At 51.8% G+C, this 18,723-nt stretch overlaps 1 protein-coding gene and 1 pseudogene across 2 annotated transcripts; one reads left to right on the top strand and one right to left on the bottom strand.

Moving 5' to 3' along the window:
* Positions 1 to 434: 434 nt before the first annotated feature.
* On the top strand, positions 435 to 18,681 carry LOC306918715 (alsin-like; the record flags this gene model as incomplete). Its single annotated transcript, XM_079531587.1, has 14 exons — positions 435 to 555; positions 664 to 1,134; positions 1,612 to 1,750; positions 1,986 to 2,143; positions 3,196 to 3,337; positions 3,568 to 3,664; positions 3,804 to 3,881; positions 11,354 to 11,578; positions 11,973 to 12,132; positions 15,186 to 15,435; positions 16,038 to 16,103; positions 17,112 to 17,265; positions 17,645 to 17,776; positions 18,550 to 18,681. Coding segments are annotated over 14 exons (2,325 nt in total), but the record flags the coding sequence as incomplete, so codon positions are not given.
* Positions 4,433 to 6,274, bottom strand: LOC306918717 (mitochondrial ribosome-associated GTPase 1-like; annotated as a pseudogene). The gene is made up of 3 exons: positions 6,121 to 6,274; positions 5,363 to 5,768; positions 4,433 to 4,893 (listed from the first exon to the last, which is right to left on the bottom strand). The product of its transcript is annotated as a mitochondrial ribosome-associated GTPase 1-like (transcript).
* Positions 18,682 to 18,723: the final 42 nt, after the last annotated feature.

The raw sequence follows: 18,723 nt of genomic DNA, 5'->3' as shown, positions 1-18,723 counted from the left end.
AAAGATGCCATATCTGCGTGGCACCCCGAGCTCCTATTTTGAAAGAAATCCCGGTGCTCATTGTGTTAAAAACGTTCGCTGTGACAGAATATATATTCAAAGAATTGCACACATTTTCACGACTTTTCAAAGAAATAGCTGATCTACAAGCTTGTGTGTTTGTACTTGAGTTGAGCTCAAGTTTAAAGTGGTTAAAAGCTGAGGTGGTCTAAATGGATTAAGATTGATTTATAGTTGCTTTGTCCTGTGTGTGTGTGTGTGTGTGTGTGTGTGTGTGTGTGTGTGTGTGTGTGTGTGTGTGTGTGTGTGTGTGTGTGTGTGTGTGTGTGTGTGTGTGTGTGTGTGTGTGTGTGTGTGTGTGTGTGTGTGTGTGTGTGTGTGTGTGTGTGTGTGTGTAGCTGTGTGTTGTCCTCTCCGCTCCTGCGCGTGTGGAGGACATGGAGGAGCAGGAGGGGAGGCGCCAGAAGAAGACCACCTCCTGCCTGATGGACCTCAGCTATGAGGAGAGACCAGGAGGCCACAGGACTCACTCCCTGCCCAGGCTACGCAGCCATGGTGTGTGTGTGCGCGTGTGCGTGTGTGTGTGAAGATAGGTTGAAAAGTGGTGAAGTGGTCCTTTAAGAGAAGACGCACCTATAACCTCGGGTCACGAGACATTCCAAGACGCACCAAGTACACTGCATCCTACATCCTCCGGCGGTGGGCGCGGCCCCCCTGGTTTCACTGGCGGTGGGCGCGGCCCCCTGGTTTCACTGGCGGTGGGCGCGGCCCCCCGGCGGTGGGCGCGGCCCCCCTGGTTTCACTGCCGGTGGGCACGGCCCCCGGCGGTGGGCACGGCCCCCCTGGTTTCACTGGCGGTGGGCACGGCCCCCCTGGTTTCACTGGCGGTGGGCCCGGCCCCCCGGCGGTGGGCGCGGCCCCCCGGCGGTGGGCGCGGCCCCCCGGCGGTGGGCGCGGCCCCCCTGGTTTCACTGCCGGTGGGCACGGCCCCCGGCGGTGGGCACGGCCCCCCTGGTTTCACTGGCGGTGGGCGCGGCCCCCCTGGTTTCACTGGCGGTGGGCACGGCCCCCCTGGTTTCACTGCCGGTGGCACGGCCCCCGGCGGTGGGCACGGCCCCCCTGGTTTCACTGGCGGTGGGCACGGCCCCCCTGGTTTCAAAAAAATATATATATTTTCACGATTTTTCAAAAATAGCAGACCTACAAGCTCGTAGCGCGCCACTCGGTGGCGCGCTATGAGCTTGTAGATCTGCAATTTTTCAATAGCTAAATTATAACATAATGCTTAAAACACCAAAAGGGGTTCCTGCCCAAAATGGGTTAAGGTTATTGTAGCAGTCAATTTATATTGGGGGTCGGGAGGGGGGCGGGACGGGGGTCCCGATACATTGCCAAAGCATTTCCGGGGGTCCCCGGCCAAAAACGTTGAGAACCCCTGTTTTAGGGGATCCTTGACATGAAAAAGGTTGAGCACCACTGACATAGAAACATAGGTTTTTCAGAAAACTGTTAGAAGACTTTTTTTTAAAAATCGGTCTCGGTCCTAAATGGGTGAACATGGTACCGGACAAAAAACACATCACCATTAATCACACCACTGGTCTCCAGCAGGGGGCTCCCCGCTGAGTCGACGCCCACATGCTGCCAGGGAGGCGGAGTCGGGGGCGGAGCTACCCTCCCTGGAAACAGAGGTGTGGAGCTGGGGGCGTGGCCTCGAGGGTCAGCTGGGACACGCAGACGACCTGCCCAGGTACACACACACACACACACACACACACACACACACAGATCACTAGTCCAATATTTGCAGAACCTATACACAGTAGTGTGTGTGTGTGTGTGTGTGTGTGTGTGTGTGTGTGTGTGTGTGTGTGTGTGTGTGTGTGTGTGTGTGTGTGTGTGTGTGTGTGTGTGTGTGTGTGTGTGTGTGTGTGTGTGTGTGTGTGTGTGTGTGTGTGTGTGTGTGTGTGTGTGTGTGTCTGTAGCTGTGTGTTGTCCTCCTCCGCTCCTGCGCGTGTGGAGGACATGGAGGAGCAGGAGGGGAGGCGCCAGAAGAAGACCACCTCCTGCCTGATGGACCTCAGCTATGAGGAGAGACCAGGAGGCCACAGGACTCACTCCCTGCCCAGGCTACGCAGCCATGGTGTGTGTGTGCGCGTGTGCGTGTGTGTGTGAAGATAGGTTGAAAAGTGGTGAAGTGGTCCTTTAAGAGAAGACGCACCTATAACCTCGGGTCACGAGACATTCCAAGACGCACCAAGTACACTGCATCCTACATCCTCCGGCGGTGGCGCGGCCCCCCTGGTTTCACTGGCGGTGGGCGCGGCCCCCCTGGTTTCACTGGCGGTGGGCGCGGCCCCCCGGCGGTGGGCGCGGCCCCCCTGGTTTCACTGCCGGTGGGCACGGCCCCCGGCGGTGGGCACGGCCCCCCTGGTTTCACTGGCGGTGGGCACGGCCCCCCTGGTTTCACTGGCGGTGGGCCCGGCCCCCCGGCGGTGGGCGCGGCCCCCCGGCGGTGGGCGCGGCCCCCCGGCGGTGGGCGCGGCCCCCCTGGTTTCACTGCCGGTGGGCACGGCCCCCGGCGGTGGGCACGGCCCCCTGGTTTCACTGGCGGTGGGCGCGGCCCCCCTGGTTTCACTGGCGGTGGGCACGGCCCCCCTGGTTTCACTGCCGGTGGGCACGGCCCCCGGCGGTGGGCACGGCCCCCCTGGTTTCACTGGCGGTGGGCACGGCCCCCCTGGTTTCAAAAAAATATATATATTTTCACGATTTTTCAAAAATAGCAGACCTACAAGCTCGTAGCGCGCCACTCGGTGGCGCGCTATGAGCTTGTAGATCTGCAATTTTTCAATAGCTAAATTATAACATAATGCTTAAAACACCAAAAGGGGTTCCTGCCCAAAATGGGTTAAGGTTATTGTAGCAGTCAATTTATATTGGGGGTCGGGAGGGGGCGGGACGGGGGTCCCGATACATTGCCAAAGCATTTCCGGGGGTCCCCGGCCAAAAACGTTGAGAACCCCTGTTTTAGGGGATCCTTGACATGAAAAAGGTTGAGCACCACTGACATAGAAACATAGGTTTTTCAGAAAACTGTTAGAAGACTTTTTTTTAAAAATCGGTCTCGGTCCTAAATGGGTGAACATGGTACCGGACAAAAAACACATCACCATTAATCACACCACTGGTCTCCAGCAGGGGGCTCCCCGCTGAGTCGACGCCCACATGCTGCCAGGGAGGCGGAGTCGGGGGCGGAGCTACCCTCCCTGGAAACAGAGGTGTGGAGCTGGGGGCGTGGCCTCGAGGGTCAGCTGGGACACGCAGACGACCTGCCCAGGTACACACACACACACACACACACACACACACACACAGATCACTAGTCCAATATTTGCAGAACCTATACACAGTAGTGTGTGTGTGTGTGTGTGTGTGTGTGTGTGTGTGTGTGTGTGTGTGTGTGTGTGTGTGTGTGTGTGTGTGTGTGTGTGTGTGTGTGTGTGTGTGTGTGTGTGTGTGTGTGTGTGTGTGTGTGTGCGCGTGTGCATGTGCGTGCGTGTGTGTCAGACTCCAGCCTCTGTGCATCGACAGTCTGACAGGAGAGGAAGTGGTTAAAATCGCGGCCGGCTCCCATCACTCCATGGCCCTCACTGCCCGCTGCCAGGTATAACTAACCCTAACTAACCCTAACTAACCCTAACTAACCCTACATGCACTGTGTAACTTTGTTTAAACTATTATGCACGCACGCACACACACATTCACATACACACTGCACTCTAATAATGCTGTGTGTATTGCAGGTGTTCTCGTGGGGCAGTAACATTAGTGGTCAGCTGGGTCACCTGAACACTCCTGTGACCGTCCCTCACCAGATCAAGGTACCGGAACACATGCACGCACGCACGCACCGCACGCACACACTGCACGCACGCACGCACGCACGCATGCACAAAGATTAACCACAGGCCTCACAAATTGATCGACCCTATTTATCCTCTCCCTGTCTGCTGCGGCTTCCACCCGGTTGGATCAGGGCGGTGGGTTTATCCCGCTGGAGGCCGCACCCCACGACCCCAGGGACAGGAACCCCCCCTCGCCCTGCTGGTGGCGCTGTTCCAGTGAACAGACGAGGTCCCCAGTGGTTCTGTCAGGTCTTCGTCTGCTGGGGACCTCTGCTGGCTGCTCATGGAACAGCTCTACAGCTGGGGGGTACCCAACATATTTGTACTTACTGCAGAGAGATAATTAATCATGTCAGTTAACCCATTTTGGGCGGGAACCCCTTTTGGTGTTAGCATTATGTTATGCTTTAGCTATTGAAAAATAGCAGATCTACAAGCTCATAGCGCGCCACCGAGTGGCGCGCTATGAGCTTGTAGGTCTGCTATTTTTAGAATCTGATCTCAGGTCAAAATGGGTTAAACGTGGCTCAGTCCAGCATGACCCGCCCCAACTCTCCTTTCCTGAAGGCTCTGATGAAATCATAAGCTGCCGCCGTGTAGTTTGGAACTGTGACGGTGACGTTTCCTACTCCAGTGATGGCTTTGACCCGCTGTGTCTTACGTAGGTTGACGGCAATATCTCTTAGAACATGCTGGATGTCATCGCAAGGTTCCCCGGGGTCATATTTCTCAACATAACTGAACTGTTCTCGTCTGTTCAGAGAGAACAATAAGTAGTCGGCCATAATGTCGTCACCCACTAAATGGTCCGGTATAGTTCCACATAACGCTAGCTTCATGCCCGTCTGAACTAAATGGTCCGGTATAGTTCCACATAACGCTAGCTTCATGCCCGTCTCAACGCTCTCAATGTTAGGAGGCAGGACTCCTGGTGTGTCCAACATGTGCACGATGGGTCTCTGACACACCTGGATTCTGGTCAGGACAGCTCGGGTTACGCCCGGTTCCCCCCGGTTCCACCCGGTTTCACCCGGTTCCCCGGTACGCCCGGTTACCCCCGGGTTACGCCCGGTTCCCCGCCCACTCTGGTCAGGACAGCTCGGGTTACGCCCGGTTCCCCGCCCACTCTGGTTGGACAGCTCGGGTTACACCCGGTTCCCCGCCCACTCTGGACAGCTCGGGTTACGCCCGGTTCCCCGCCCACTCTGGTCAGGACAGCTCGGGTTACGCCCGGTTCCCCGCCCACTCTGGTTGGACAGCTCGGGTTACACCCGGTTCCCCGCCCACTCTGGACAGCTCGGGTTACGCCCGGTTCCCCGCCCGGTTCCCCGCCCACTCTGGTCAGGACAGCTCGGGTTACGCCCGGTTCCCCGCCCACTCTGGTCAGGACAGCTCGGGTTACGCCCGGTTCCCCGCCCACTCTGGACAGCTCGGGTTACGCCCGGTTCCCCGCCCACTCTGGACAGCTCGGGTTACGCCCGGTTCCCCGCCCACTCTGGTTGCACAACCTGTCTTAAAAAAGGTTCTTTTGATGGAGTTAATAAGCGATGACTTCCCCACGTTTGGTACGCCGACTGCCATCAGGCAATAATTCACATTCTCATCTCTGTTAAAACGGGGATGTCCCTCAATCAGCTCAGTCACCATGGGAACCAGCTTTTTGATATTCTTATCATGCTGACGGAGACAGTCCATGAAGAGGACATTTCTTACCCCGCTCCTCTCGAGTTTCTTCAGGATTCGCTGTTTTCCAGACAAATGGGCCAGGTCCATCTTGTTCAGGACGAGCACATGCGGCCTGACGTCTAAGCTCTCCTGAAACAGAGGGTTTCTCCCCGAGAAGGGAATCCTGGCGTCATGGACCTCTACAATGCAGTCCACGTTCTCCCCGAGAAGGGAATCCTGGCGTCATGGACCTCCACAATGCAGTCCACGTTCTCCCCGAGAAGGGAACCCTGGCGTCATGGACCTCTACAATGCAGTCCACGTTCTCCCCGAGAAGGGAATCCTGGCGTCATGGACCTCCACAATGCAGTCCACGTTCTCCCCGAGAAGGGAATCCTGGCGTCATGGACCTCCACAATGAGAAGGGAATCCTGGCGTCATGGACCTCCACAATGAGAAGGGAACCCTGGCGTCATGGACCTCCACAATGAGAAGGGAATCCTGGCGTCATGGACCTCCACAATGAGAAGGGAATCCTGGCGTCATGGACCTCCACAATGCAGTCCACGTTCTTCAGGCTGAACTTCATCCGCTTGAGACCTTTCGCCATGTGTCCAGGAAACCACCGCGCCACTTCACGCGCACCGAAATCAAACGCGGTTCTAAATGCACCCGCGTTGCAAAAGTGCATCATACAGTTTCATAGTTGTTGTATAGATCAGGGGTTCAGGGGTTCGCCAAATTATTTTAGGGGGTCCCCAAATTATTAAAAAAAAAAAAAAAGATTTAAAAAAAAAAAAAAAATTCACGATTTTTCAAAAATATCAGACCTACAAGCTCGTAGCGCGCCACTCGGTGGCGCGCTATGAGCTTGTAGATCTGCTATTTTTAAATAGCTAAATTATAACAATGCTTAAAACACCAAAAGGGGTTCCCGCCCAAAATGGTTAAGGTTATTGTAGCAGTCAATTTATATTGGGGGTCGGGAGGGGGCGGGGCGGGGGTCCCGAGACATTGCCAAAGCATTTCCGGGGGTCCCCGGCCAAAAACGTTGAGAACCCCTGGTATAGATGTAGCCTAAATAGTCAAATCTATCCTCAAACACTTGAATATCGATCTCAAGCTTTTTGCGCCTATATGTTCCCTGAGCTACACAAATCCAGCAACAATAATTGATAACTGGATGTGATGTGTTTGTTAGTCTTTTCTTTAACCTAAAGTTTGTAGCTTTCCGTTTTCCGTTTGTCAATATGGTGCCGCTCGATGACACCCAATATGGTGCCGCTCGATGACACCCAATATGGTGCCGCTCGATGACACCCAATATGGTGCCGCTCGATGACACCCAATATGGTGCCGCTCGATGACACCCAATATGGTGCCGCTCGATGACACCCAATATGGTGCCGCTCGATGACACCCAATATGGTGCCGCTCGATGACACCCAATATGGTGCCGCTCGATGACACCCAATATGGTGCCGCTCGATGACACCCAATATGGTGCCGCTCGATGACACCCAATATGGTGCCGCTCGATGACACCCAATATGGTGCCGCTCGATGACACCCAATATGGTGCCGCTCGACGACACCCAATATGGTGCCGCTCGACGACACCCAATATGGTGCCGCTCGACGACACCCAATATGGTGCCGCTCGATGACACCCAATATGGTGCCGCTCGACGACACCCAATATGGTGCCGCTCGACGACACCCAATATGGTGCCGCTCGACGACACCCAATATGGTGCCGCTCGACGACACCCAATATGGTGCCGCTCGACGACACCCAATATGGTGCCGCTCGACGACACCCAATATGGTGCCGCTCGATGACACCCAATATGGTGCCGCTCGATGACACCCAATATGGTGCCGCTCGATGACACCCAATATGGTGCCGCTCGATGACACCCAATATGGTGCCGCTCGATGACACCCAATATGGTGCCGCTCGATGACACCCAATATGGTGCCGCTCGATGACACCCAATATGGTGCCGCTCGACGACACCCAATATGGTGCCGCTCGACGACACCCAATATGGTGCCGCTCGACGACACCCAATATGGTGCCGCTCGATGACACCCAATATGGTGCCGCTCGACGACACCCAATATGGTGCCGCTCGACGACACCCAATATGGTGCCGCTCGACGACACCCAATATGGTGCCGCTCGACGACACCCAATATGGTGCCGCTCGACGACACCCAATATGGTGCCGCTCGACGACACCCAATATGGTGCCGCTCGACGACACCCAATATGGTGCCGCTCGACGACACCCAATATGGTGCCGCTCGATGACACCCAATATGGTGCCGCTCGATGACACCCAATATGGTGCCGCTCGATGACACCCAATATGGTGCCGCTCGATGACACCCAATATGGTGCCGCTCGACGACACCCAATATGGTGCCGCTCGACGACACCCGATATGGTGCCGCTCGATGACACCCGATATGGTGCCGCTCGATGACACCCAATATGGTGCCGCTCGACGACACCCAATATGGTGCCGCTCGATGACACCCAATATGGTGCCGCTCGACGACACCCAATATGGTGCCGCTCGATGACACCCAATATGGTGCCGCTCGATGACACCCAATATGGTGCCGCTCGACGACACCCAATATGGTGCCGCTCGATGACACCCAATATGGTGCCGCTCGATGACACCCAATATGGTGCCGCTCGATGACACCCAATATGGTGCCGCTCGACGACACCCAATATGGTGCCGCTCGACGACACCCTATATGGTGCCGCTCGATGACACCCAATATGGTGCCGCTCGACGACACCCAATATGGTGCCGCTCGATGACACCCAATATGGTGCCGCTCGATGACACCCAATATGGTGCCGCTCGATGACACCCAATATGGTGCCGCTCGATGACACCCAAGCAAGTGTGCACAGTGTGTACTGTATGTATACAGCACAATCAGTTGGCCTTCGGACATACCCATATATGGTCATATTCTGATGATATCTGGGATCTCCATTTATGGGCATAAAAGGGACTGACGGATACATAGATCTCCATACATGGGAATATCACCATTCCCATATATGGGCATATACTGACATATATTTTCATGTCAAGGACCCCGTTGGAGGATAGACAACGACCCGAGGTATGATTACTTCTAACGCGACTAGCGACGGGACCGCGATGGGCCGTCAAAAACACAATCCTTGGTTAGAATTGGAATCATTGATTTTGATTAAGAGTTATTCACGTTTTAAGATTTTTGATCCCATCCATTGAAATGGAGGGGGGACACTTTGGATGACGTCCCAACCGGAGATGGCATCGAATGTTGCCCAATCGACGCTCCCTACCCAGGCTGTGGACTGGTGTTAGCTCTGTTGCTATGACGCTCCCAGGCTGTGGACTGGTGTTAGCTCTGTTGCTATGACGCTCCCAGGCTGTGGACTGGTGTTAGCTCTGTTGCTATGACGCTCCCAGGCTGTGGACTGGTGTTAGCTCTGTTGCTATGACGCTCCCAGGCTGTGGACTGGTGTTAGCTCTGTTGCTATGACGCTCCCAGGCTGTGGACTGGTGTTAGCTCTGTTGCTATGACGCTCCCAGGCTGTGGACTGGTGTTAGCTCTGTTGCTATGGTGCTAATGTTCCATCTTTTGATTAATCCATTCTGGGCGGGAACCCCTTTTGGTGTTTTAAACATTATGTTATAATTTAGCTATTGAAAAATAGCAGATCTACAAGCTCATCGAACATTTTTAACTAAAATATTTGCTTCTGGGGGGGGGTCCCTGGAACTACATATTTTGAGATGGGGGTCCGTGGCCCAATAGAGATAATTCTGGGGGTCCTTGACATGAAAAAGGTTGAGCACCACTGACATAGAAACATGGGCTTTTCAGAAAAATGTTAGGATTTAGAAGACTTTTTTTTAATTGACCTCAGTCCAAAATGGGTTAATCTCCATCTCCATTTGATAGGGCGGAGATCTCCGTCTTGGCCACTCAGAGTGTTAACAAGCGTATGAAAAGGCTTTTATGTAGACTTAGAGAGCAGTTTATGTAGACTTATAGCATGTTATGTAAACATAGCACTGTATAGTGTTACGCCCTTAGTTTACGTATGACTCGTGATAACTACTTCGTATGTATTTGATGTATTGCTATGCTTTTTTATTCTTGTTCTTGTTTAATGTAATTCACTCTCTGGATTAAGAGCGTCTGCTAAATGCCTAAATTGTAATTGTAACAATAAAAATATACAGGGTATATAAAATACAATAACAATTGATATTATTGAAGGGGAGAAAACTCGACTCAAATTAAGTTTCCCAACTTTTTGTGAAGAGTTTAGATTGGCTATATTTTTTTTTAAGTTTTTGGATTTATTTTAAAATGCACTTTGTAATTTGAGCATAGGCATGGCTGAGGCGTGAACTCCGTTTGTGTCCGAGCATAGGCATGGCTGAGGCGTGAACTCCGTTTGTGTCCGAGCATAGACATGACTGATGCGTGAACTCTGTTTGTGTCCGAGCATAGGCATGGCTGAGGCGTGAACTCCGTTTGTGTCCGAGCATAGGCATGGCTGAGGCGTGAACTCTGTTTGTGTCCGAGCATAGACATGGCTGAGGCGTGAACTCCGTTTGTGTCCCAGCATAGGCATGGCTGAGGCGTGAACTCCGTTTGTGTCCGAGCATAGGCATGGCTGAGGCGTGAACTCTGTTTGTGTCCGAGCATAGACATGGCTGAGGCGTGAACTCTGTTTGTGTCCGAGCATAGACATGACTGATGCGTGAACTCTGTTTGTGTCCGAGCATAGGCATGGCTGAGGCGTGAACTCCGTTTGTGTCCGAGCATAGGCATGGCTGAGGCGTGAACTCTGTTTGTGTCCGAGCATAGACATGGCTGAGGCGTGAACTCTGTTTGTGTCCGAGCATAGGCATGGCTGAGGCGTGAACTCCGTTTGTGTCCGAGCATAGGCATGGCTGAGGCATGGTAACGCCCCGCCCGCCTCTGATTGGTCTACTGACACTGAGCATAGACATGGTAACGCCCCCGCCTGCCTGTGATTGGTCTACTGACACTGAGCATAGACATGGTAACGCCCCCGCCTGCCTGTGATTGGTCTACTGACACTGCCCGTCTTGACTGTCCTCCGAGACGCAGGTTACTCCGTGGTGAGATTGAGAAATAAATAATAGGCTACAAGAGAATGACAGCTTGACACGTGCGACACGAGCCTTGTAACTACGTTGTACGTTTTATTTTTGTAGAAGAGGCAAACTTATTGTTTATGCCGTTTTCTTTGATACTGTTGATTGTCGTGTATTAATCTAATTATAGTAAACTAATACTATTACTCAAAAAAGGATAAAGATGAAGGGAAAATAGACCTTTTTATAGTACAATAATGTTTCAAGTTTACACATACAAACAAATTACACAACACAAACACTTTATTTTAGAACACACCCAAATCAAATCATATTATGGCGTGCATGTTCAATCAATTATTCCATCAAAGCAAACGCCATAATAAACATATTATCCCACCAGCCACCACCCTCGCATCAGACTATCCAGGCATCCAGCATATCCACCTCGGAGGACAGTGTCGGTAGGCCAATCACAGCTCATATCCACCTCGGAGGACAGTGTCGGTAGGCCAATCACAGGCAGGCGTGGCGTTACCGTGCCTATGCTCGGACACCAACGGAATTCACTCATTTACTGCATCATATATACTTTGCGTAACCCGATGCCTTCCCATAATGCAGCTCTCCGAGGGTCTCCATGTGTGGGACGTTTCGGCGGGACACGCCCACTCGCTGCTATTGGTGGACGCCGACTGCGTCCAGCCAATCATCTACTACTGCGGTCAGACACAGGAAGGGTCGGGAGGGCAGGTCGGAGGTCAACTGTCGCCCAAAGGTCAGAGCAGGTCACCCTACAGGGCGGAGACGTACGCAGTGGGACCACGCCCACTTCCTGTCTGCATGGAGGTCAGTGGTCCGAGAGCCAGTGGCATGCACAGATAGACACTAGGGGGTGCTGTACAGTGTACAGTGTGTACATGATGACATTGATTCATTGTTGATACAAAAAAGCTTTTCATATACTATCTATGCCCCAAAATCTATAAATCTCACAATATTAATAATGAACTCAACCCCCCCCCCCCCCCCCCTACCAAAAGACAAACACATTCAGTTTTTTCAGGGGAGTGGGGGACCACCATGTTTAATGTCGATGTGTGTGTGTGTGTGTGTGCGGGTGGGTGTGTGTGTGTGTGTGTGTGTGTGTGTGCGTGTGTGCGTGTGTGCGTGCGTGCGTGCGTGCGTGCGTGCGTGCGTGCGTGCGTGCGTGCGTGCGTGCGTGTGTGTGTGTGTCGTGCAGATGGGGTACATCAGCAGCGTGTCCAGCGGGGGGCAGTGTTGTGCGTCGCTGGCGGACCAGAACCGCAACGGCTTGATCCTCACCCTCCACGAGCTGGTGTCCCACGAGAGACGCCACTACGGTGTGCTACGCACCGTACTGCTGCCCCTAGTGGAGAGAGGTACACACTGCACCTTACACACCACCGTACTGCTGCCCCTGGTGGAGAGAGGTACACACTACACCGTACACACCACCGTACTGCTGCCCCTGGTGGAGAGAGGTACACACTACACTGTACACACCACCGTACTGCTGCCCCTGGTGGAGAGAGGTACACACTACACTGTACACACCACCGTACTGCTGCCCCTGGTGGAGAGAGGTACACACTACACTGTACACACTACACCGTACTGCTGCCCCTGGTGGAGAGAGGTACACACTACACCGTACACACCACCGTACTGCTGCCCCTGGTGGAGAGAGGTACACACTACACTGTACACACCACCGTACTGCTGCCCCTAGTGGAGAGAGGTACACACTGCACTGTACACACCACCGTACTGCTGCCCCTGGTGGAGAGAGGTACACACTACACCGTACACACCACCGTACTGCTGCCCCTAGTGGAGAGAGGTACACACTACACCGTACACACCACCGCACTGCTGCCCCTAGTGGAGAGAGGTACACACTACACTGTACACACCGCCGTACTGTTGCCCCTGGTGGAGAGAGGTACACACTACACTGTACACACTACACCGTACACACCACCGTACTGCTGCCCCTAGTGGAGAGAGGTACACACTACACTGTACACACTACACCGTACACACCACCGTACTGCTGCCCCTAGTGGAGAGAGGTACACACTACACCGTACACACCGCCGTACTGTTGCCCCTGGTGGAGAGAGGTACACACTACACCGTACACACCACCGTACTGCTGCCCCTGGTGGAGAGAGGTACACACTACACTGTACACACCGCCGTACTGTTGCCCCTAGTGGAGAGAGCTACACACTACACTGTACTGCTGCCCCTAGTGGAGAGAGGTACACACTACACCGTACACACCACCGTACTGCTGCCCCTGGTGGAGAGAGGTACACACTACACTGTACTGCTGCCCCTAGTGGAGAGAGGTACACACTACACTGTACACACCACCGTACTGCTGCCCCTAGTGGAGAGAGGTACACACTACACTGTACACACCACCGTACTGCTGCCCCTGGTGGAGAGAGGTACACACTACACTGTACACACCACCGTACTGCTGCCCCTGGTGGAGAGAGGTACACACTACACCGTACACACCACCGTACTGCTGCCCCTGGTGGAGAGAGGTACACACTACACTGTACACACCACCGTACTGCTGCCCCTGGTGGAGAGAGGTACACACTACACCGTACACACCACCGTACTGCTGCCCCTAGTGGAGAGAGGTACACACTACACCGTACACACCACCGCACTGCTGCCCCTGGTGGAGAGAGGTACACACTACACCGTACACACCACCGTACTGCTGCCCCTGGTGGAGAGAGGTACACACTACACTGTACACACTACACCGTACACACCACCGTACTGCTGCCCCTGGTGGAGAGAGGTACACACTACACTGTACACACCACCGTACTGCTGCCCCTAGTGGAGAGAGGTACACACTACACTACACACCACCGTACTGCTGCCCCTGGTGGAGAGAGGTACACACTACACCGTACACACCACCGTACTGCTGCCCCTAGTGGAGAGAGGTACACACTACACTGTACACACTACACCGTACTGCTGCCCCTAGTGGAGAGAGGTACACACTACACTGTACACACTACACCGTACTGCTGCCCCTAGTGGAGAGAGGTACACACTACACCGTACACACCACCGTACTGCTGCCCCTGGTGGAGAGAGGTACACACTACACCGTACACACCACCGTACTGCTGCCCCTAGTGGAGAGAGGTACACACTACACCGTACACACCACCGTACTGCTGCCCCTAGTGGAGAGAGGTACACACTACACTGTACACACTACACCGTACACACCACCGTTCTGCTGCCCCTGGTGGAGAGAGGTACACACTACACCGTACACACCACCGTACTGCTGCCCCTGGTGGAGAGAGGTACACACTACACCGTACACACCACCGTACTGCTGCCCCTAGTGGAGAGAGGTACACACTACACCGTACACACTACACCGTACACACCACCGTTCTGCTGCCCCTGGTGGAGAGAGGTACACACTACACCGTACACACCACCGTACTGCTGCCCCTGGTGGAGAGAGGTACACACTACACCGTACACACTACACTGTACACACCACCGTACTGCTGCCCCTGGTGGAGAGAGGTACACACTACACTGTACACACTACACCGTACACACCACCGTACTGCTGCCCCTGGTGGAGAGAGGTACACACTACACTGTACACACTACACCGTACACACCACCGTACTGCTGCCCCTAGTGGAGAGAGGTACACACTACACCGTACACACTACACCGTACACACTACACTGTACACACCGCCGTACTGTTGCCCCTAGTGGAGAGAGGTACACACTACACTGTACTGCTGCCCCTAGTGGAGAGAGGTACACACTACACTGTACACACCGCCGTACTGTTGCCCCTAGTGGAGAGAGGTACACACTACACTGTACTGCTGCCCCTAGTGGAGAGAGGTACACACTACCATACTGACGCCCCTAGTGGAGAGAGGTACACACTACACCGTACACACTACCGTACTGCTGCCCCTAGTGGAGAGAGGTACACACTACACCAGGGGTTCAAAAACGTTTTCGCCCGCCGCGGACCCCCATTTGAAAAGATATGCCAGAGACGGCTCTAGCAGTGATTCTCAAATGTGTTTGACATGCATTAGGAACACAGGAAACCATCTTTGATGACATTTCTATCTCTGGGACCCCAATTTATTTTGTAAAATCAATGTTAATTTAACTCTGAGAGTGTACAAATGGAACCACTTACAGACAGTTACAGACCCATAAGGGTCCATTTGGTTCATAACTATCATTTAGCTGGGGACCCCCTAGAGAATTAATACATTCTCAACCTTGTCAATCCTTCATCTTTGGAAGATTAGTGAATCTACAGCTGTGTGTGTGTGTGTGTGTGTGTGTGTGTGTGTGTGTGTATGTGTGTGTGTGTGTGTGTGTTCTCTCATCAGACAGTGTGTGTCGTGGCCTGGCGGAGCCGTGCGGCCGTCTCTTCTCGTGCGTGACGGACAGGTTCGTCCGCCTGTCGGTCCTCACGGGACGAAACGCCGCCTTCCTCACCAGCTTCCTGCGGGACTCTGGGCGCCGTGATGTCACTTCCTTCCCCCTCCTGGATCAGGCCAGCCTCTTCCTGGACGCGTACAAAGAGCAAGTTGCATCACGCTATCGTTATGAACACATTCAGGACGGGAACTCCTTCTGGTGTTTTAACACCCTTTAGACCTGAGGACAATTCTACAAATGTCTTCTAAATCCTGACAGTTTTCTGAAAAACCTCATGTTTCTGTGTCAGTCGTTCTCAAACATTTCCATGTCAAGGACCCCCAAAAATGTATGTAATTGGCCTCCGACCCCCATCTGAAAGAATGTTGTTCCAGGGACCCTCCAGAAGCAAATATTTGAGTTAAAAACGTTCGCTGTGAAAGAATATAATTTATATTCAAAGATTTGCGAGACATTTTCACGATTTTTCAAAAATAGCAGATCTACAAGCTATGAGCTTGTAGTTTCAACAGCTAAAGCACAACACGTTTTAACTCAAATCTTTGCTTCTCTGGGGGTGTGAGTGTGGAACTATAGTGGCCCTCTGGAGTGAGTGTGGAACTATAGTGGCCCTCTGGAGTGAGTGTGGAACTATAGTGGCCCTCTGGAGTGAGTGTGGAACCATAGTGGCCCTCTGGAGTGAGTGTGGAACCATAGTGGCCCTCTCCATCCTCAAAGTTGCCCACCCCTGACATAGCTCACATGTGTCTAATCTCTCTCTCTCTCTCTCTCTCTCTCTCTCCCTCTCTCCTCTCATACAGGTACAGTGCATCATTAGGTAACTTCCAGGTAATGAGTGGATTCCAGAGTCTTCATAAGCTCTCTGTGTAAGAATATAGTCTCTGCTGTGCTGCTATTCACGACACAATCACTCAAGAATGTTTTTTTTCTTTTCTTTTTGTGATTGAACGAGTTGAATGACTTTTCACTGACCTGCAACGGCCTTACAGACAGACCTCTGCAAAGTTTCATTGCATTTTGAATCTTTGGTGGCCTGGCCTTTTAACACTAGTTTACATTGAATCTTTGGTGTGGCCTGAGGGCCTTTTAACACTAGTTTACATTGAATCTTTGGTGTGGCCTGAGGGCCTTTTAACACTGGTTTACATTGAATCTTTGGTGTGGCCTGAGGGCCTTTTATCATTAGTTTACATTGAATCTTTGGTGTGGCCTGAGGGCCTTTTATCATTAGTTTACATTGAATATTTGGTGTGGCCTGAGGGCCTTTTAACACTAGTTTACATTGAATCTTTGGTGTGGCCTGAGGGCCTTTTATCATTAGTTTACATTGAATCTTTGGTGTGGCCTGAGGGCCTTTTATCATTAGTTTACATTGAATCTTTGGTGTGGCCTGAGGGCCTTTTATCATTAGTTTACATTGAATCTTTGGTGTGGCCTGAGGGCCTTTTAACATTAGTTTACATTGAATCTTTGGTGTGGCCTGAGGGCCTTTTATCATTAGTTTACATTGAATCTTTGGTGTGGCCTGAGGGCCTTTTAACATTAGTTTACAGCCATTATACTACCAACTCCACATGTTTTGGTCAATGTTATGTTTTTCTTTTCTTTGTTTTTCAATCACTACCAATTTCATCACGTGCTTATTACAGTATCCTGGATGAGTTCCATTTCTATTGGTATCTCAACCTGAAGATGTATTTTCTGTTTATTAATTTGTCTGTCTGTCTGTCTGTCTGTCTGTCTGTCTGTCTGTCTGTCTGTCTGTCTGTCTGTCTGTCTGTCTGTCTGTCTGTCTGTCTGTCTGTCTGTCTGTCTGTCTGTCTGTCTGTCTGTCTGTCTGTCTGTCTGTCTGTCTGTCTGTCTGTCCCGTGCAGTGATGCGATTGGCCGACAGGTCCGTCAGGCGTGCGTCGAGGACAAGTCGTCCAGCAGCGGCGATGTCGCTCTGATGTCATTGTTCTACCAGCCAATCAGGCATCTGCAGCAGTACGCACGGCTGCTGCTCAAACTGGCGCACAGCTATGATGTCGTATGTATACCGTCTATTGTTTGTTTCTTTCTTGCTTTCTTTCTTTCTTTCTTTCTTTCTTTCTGGTCAAATAGAACAGCATTTTGAACTGACTAGTGTGATCCGGGTCGAGGCCGGATGGTTGGTTGGACGACACAGTGTCATATAACTCCCTCACAGAATGCTGACTGTAGCAGCCAATTGTCATCACTTAGTCACTATGAGTTACAATAAACCATGCACCCACATAGACACCTGACGGATTCATACAATTTCACAGGTGTAATGGGCAGGTCCTAGATTCACAGGTGTAATAATGGGTGTCTGTCTGTCTGTCTGTCTGTCTGTCTGTCTGTCTGTCTGCCTGTCTGCCTGTCTGTGGTTCTGTCCGTCCGTCCAGTCCACTCCAGAGTACAGGTCTCTCCACCAGGCCAGCTGTCAGTACGAGTGTCTGTCAGTCAGTCTGTCCAAACGGAGGAGAGAGGCCGAGGCCACACAGCTGCTCTGGAAGAGCAGCTCTGGTAAATCCACCGTGAGTATATTATATTATACACACATTGTAATCATTCTATATGGTATATTACCTGCTTTTGATCATGTCAAAAACATAATAATCACTTGTATATATCGTCACAGGATCTGACACAGATTTTAAATGGTTCATTTAAGTGTTTTTCTTTTTTTTATAGTGGAAATATCAGGCTATATATATTTTATAAAGGTATAGCCCGCACAACTCCAAACGGTCTCAAACTTCTTGAGCATTCTTACCGGGTGCGCGGTCGGGTAAATAACTTAAACAAACATTTCTCTAAAGGAGAAAACCAGCACTCACGGAACTCATGTTTTAAGGCACTCTTAATTTATTTAATTGTTGACATGATATATATTTTATAACACATGCGCCACATTGTTCACATTGTAGATTGGTTAGTTCCACTGTTTGTTTTGTTCTATGTTTACATTTGTGAATGAGCCAATGATGTCACGGAATATTGTACTGAGCAAATGAACTGGACCTTCAATAATAATGATAATGATAGTCTTTATTGTCTCCACATCATATATTTTCTTTGTCATGGACAAAACATTAATAATTCTACTCGATTTGGAAGGATTAAGACGCATTTTAACCCTCAAAAATAACGTCATTGTAAAAAGATTCACGCGTTTAGATATTCTATTTACAATGAGATGCGGACGGGAGCTGGTGCCACTTGGACCCGGACGCAACGCGGACGTAACGTAGCACTACAAAATGACATCGGACTTAAATACAGAATTGCCTTTTTCCCCCATCACCAGGACTGTCTGCGTGAACCAGAGCGCCGCCTGGTGGCCGACAGCAGCAACGGCAGGTCTCTCACACTGCTCAACGCTGGAAGATTCTCTGTCAACTCCTTTCTACTGTTCAATGATGTACTGGTCCACGCACTGGTACGCACGCACGCACGCACACACACACGCACACACACCTTG

Source organism: Electrona antarctica (assembly GCF_951216825.1).
Source record: "Electrona antarctica genome assembly, contig: scaffold_1242, whole genome shotgun sequence".
Lineage (NCBI taxonomy): Eukaryota > Metazoa > Chordata > Actinopteri > Myctophiformes > Myctophidae > Electrona > Electrona antarctica.
Note: the sequence above shows the minus strand (reverse complement) of the source record. Positions and strands in the feature narration are given on the sequence as shown.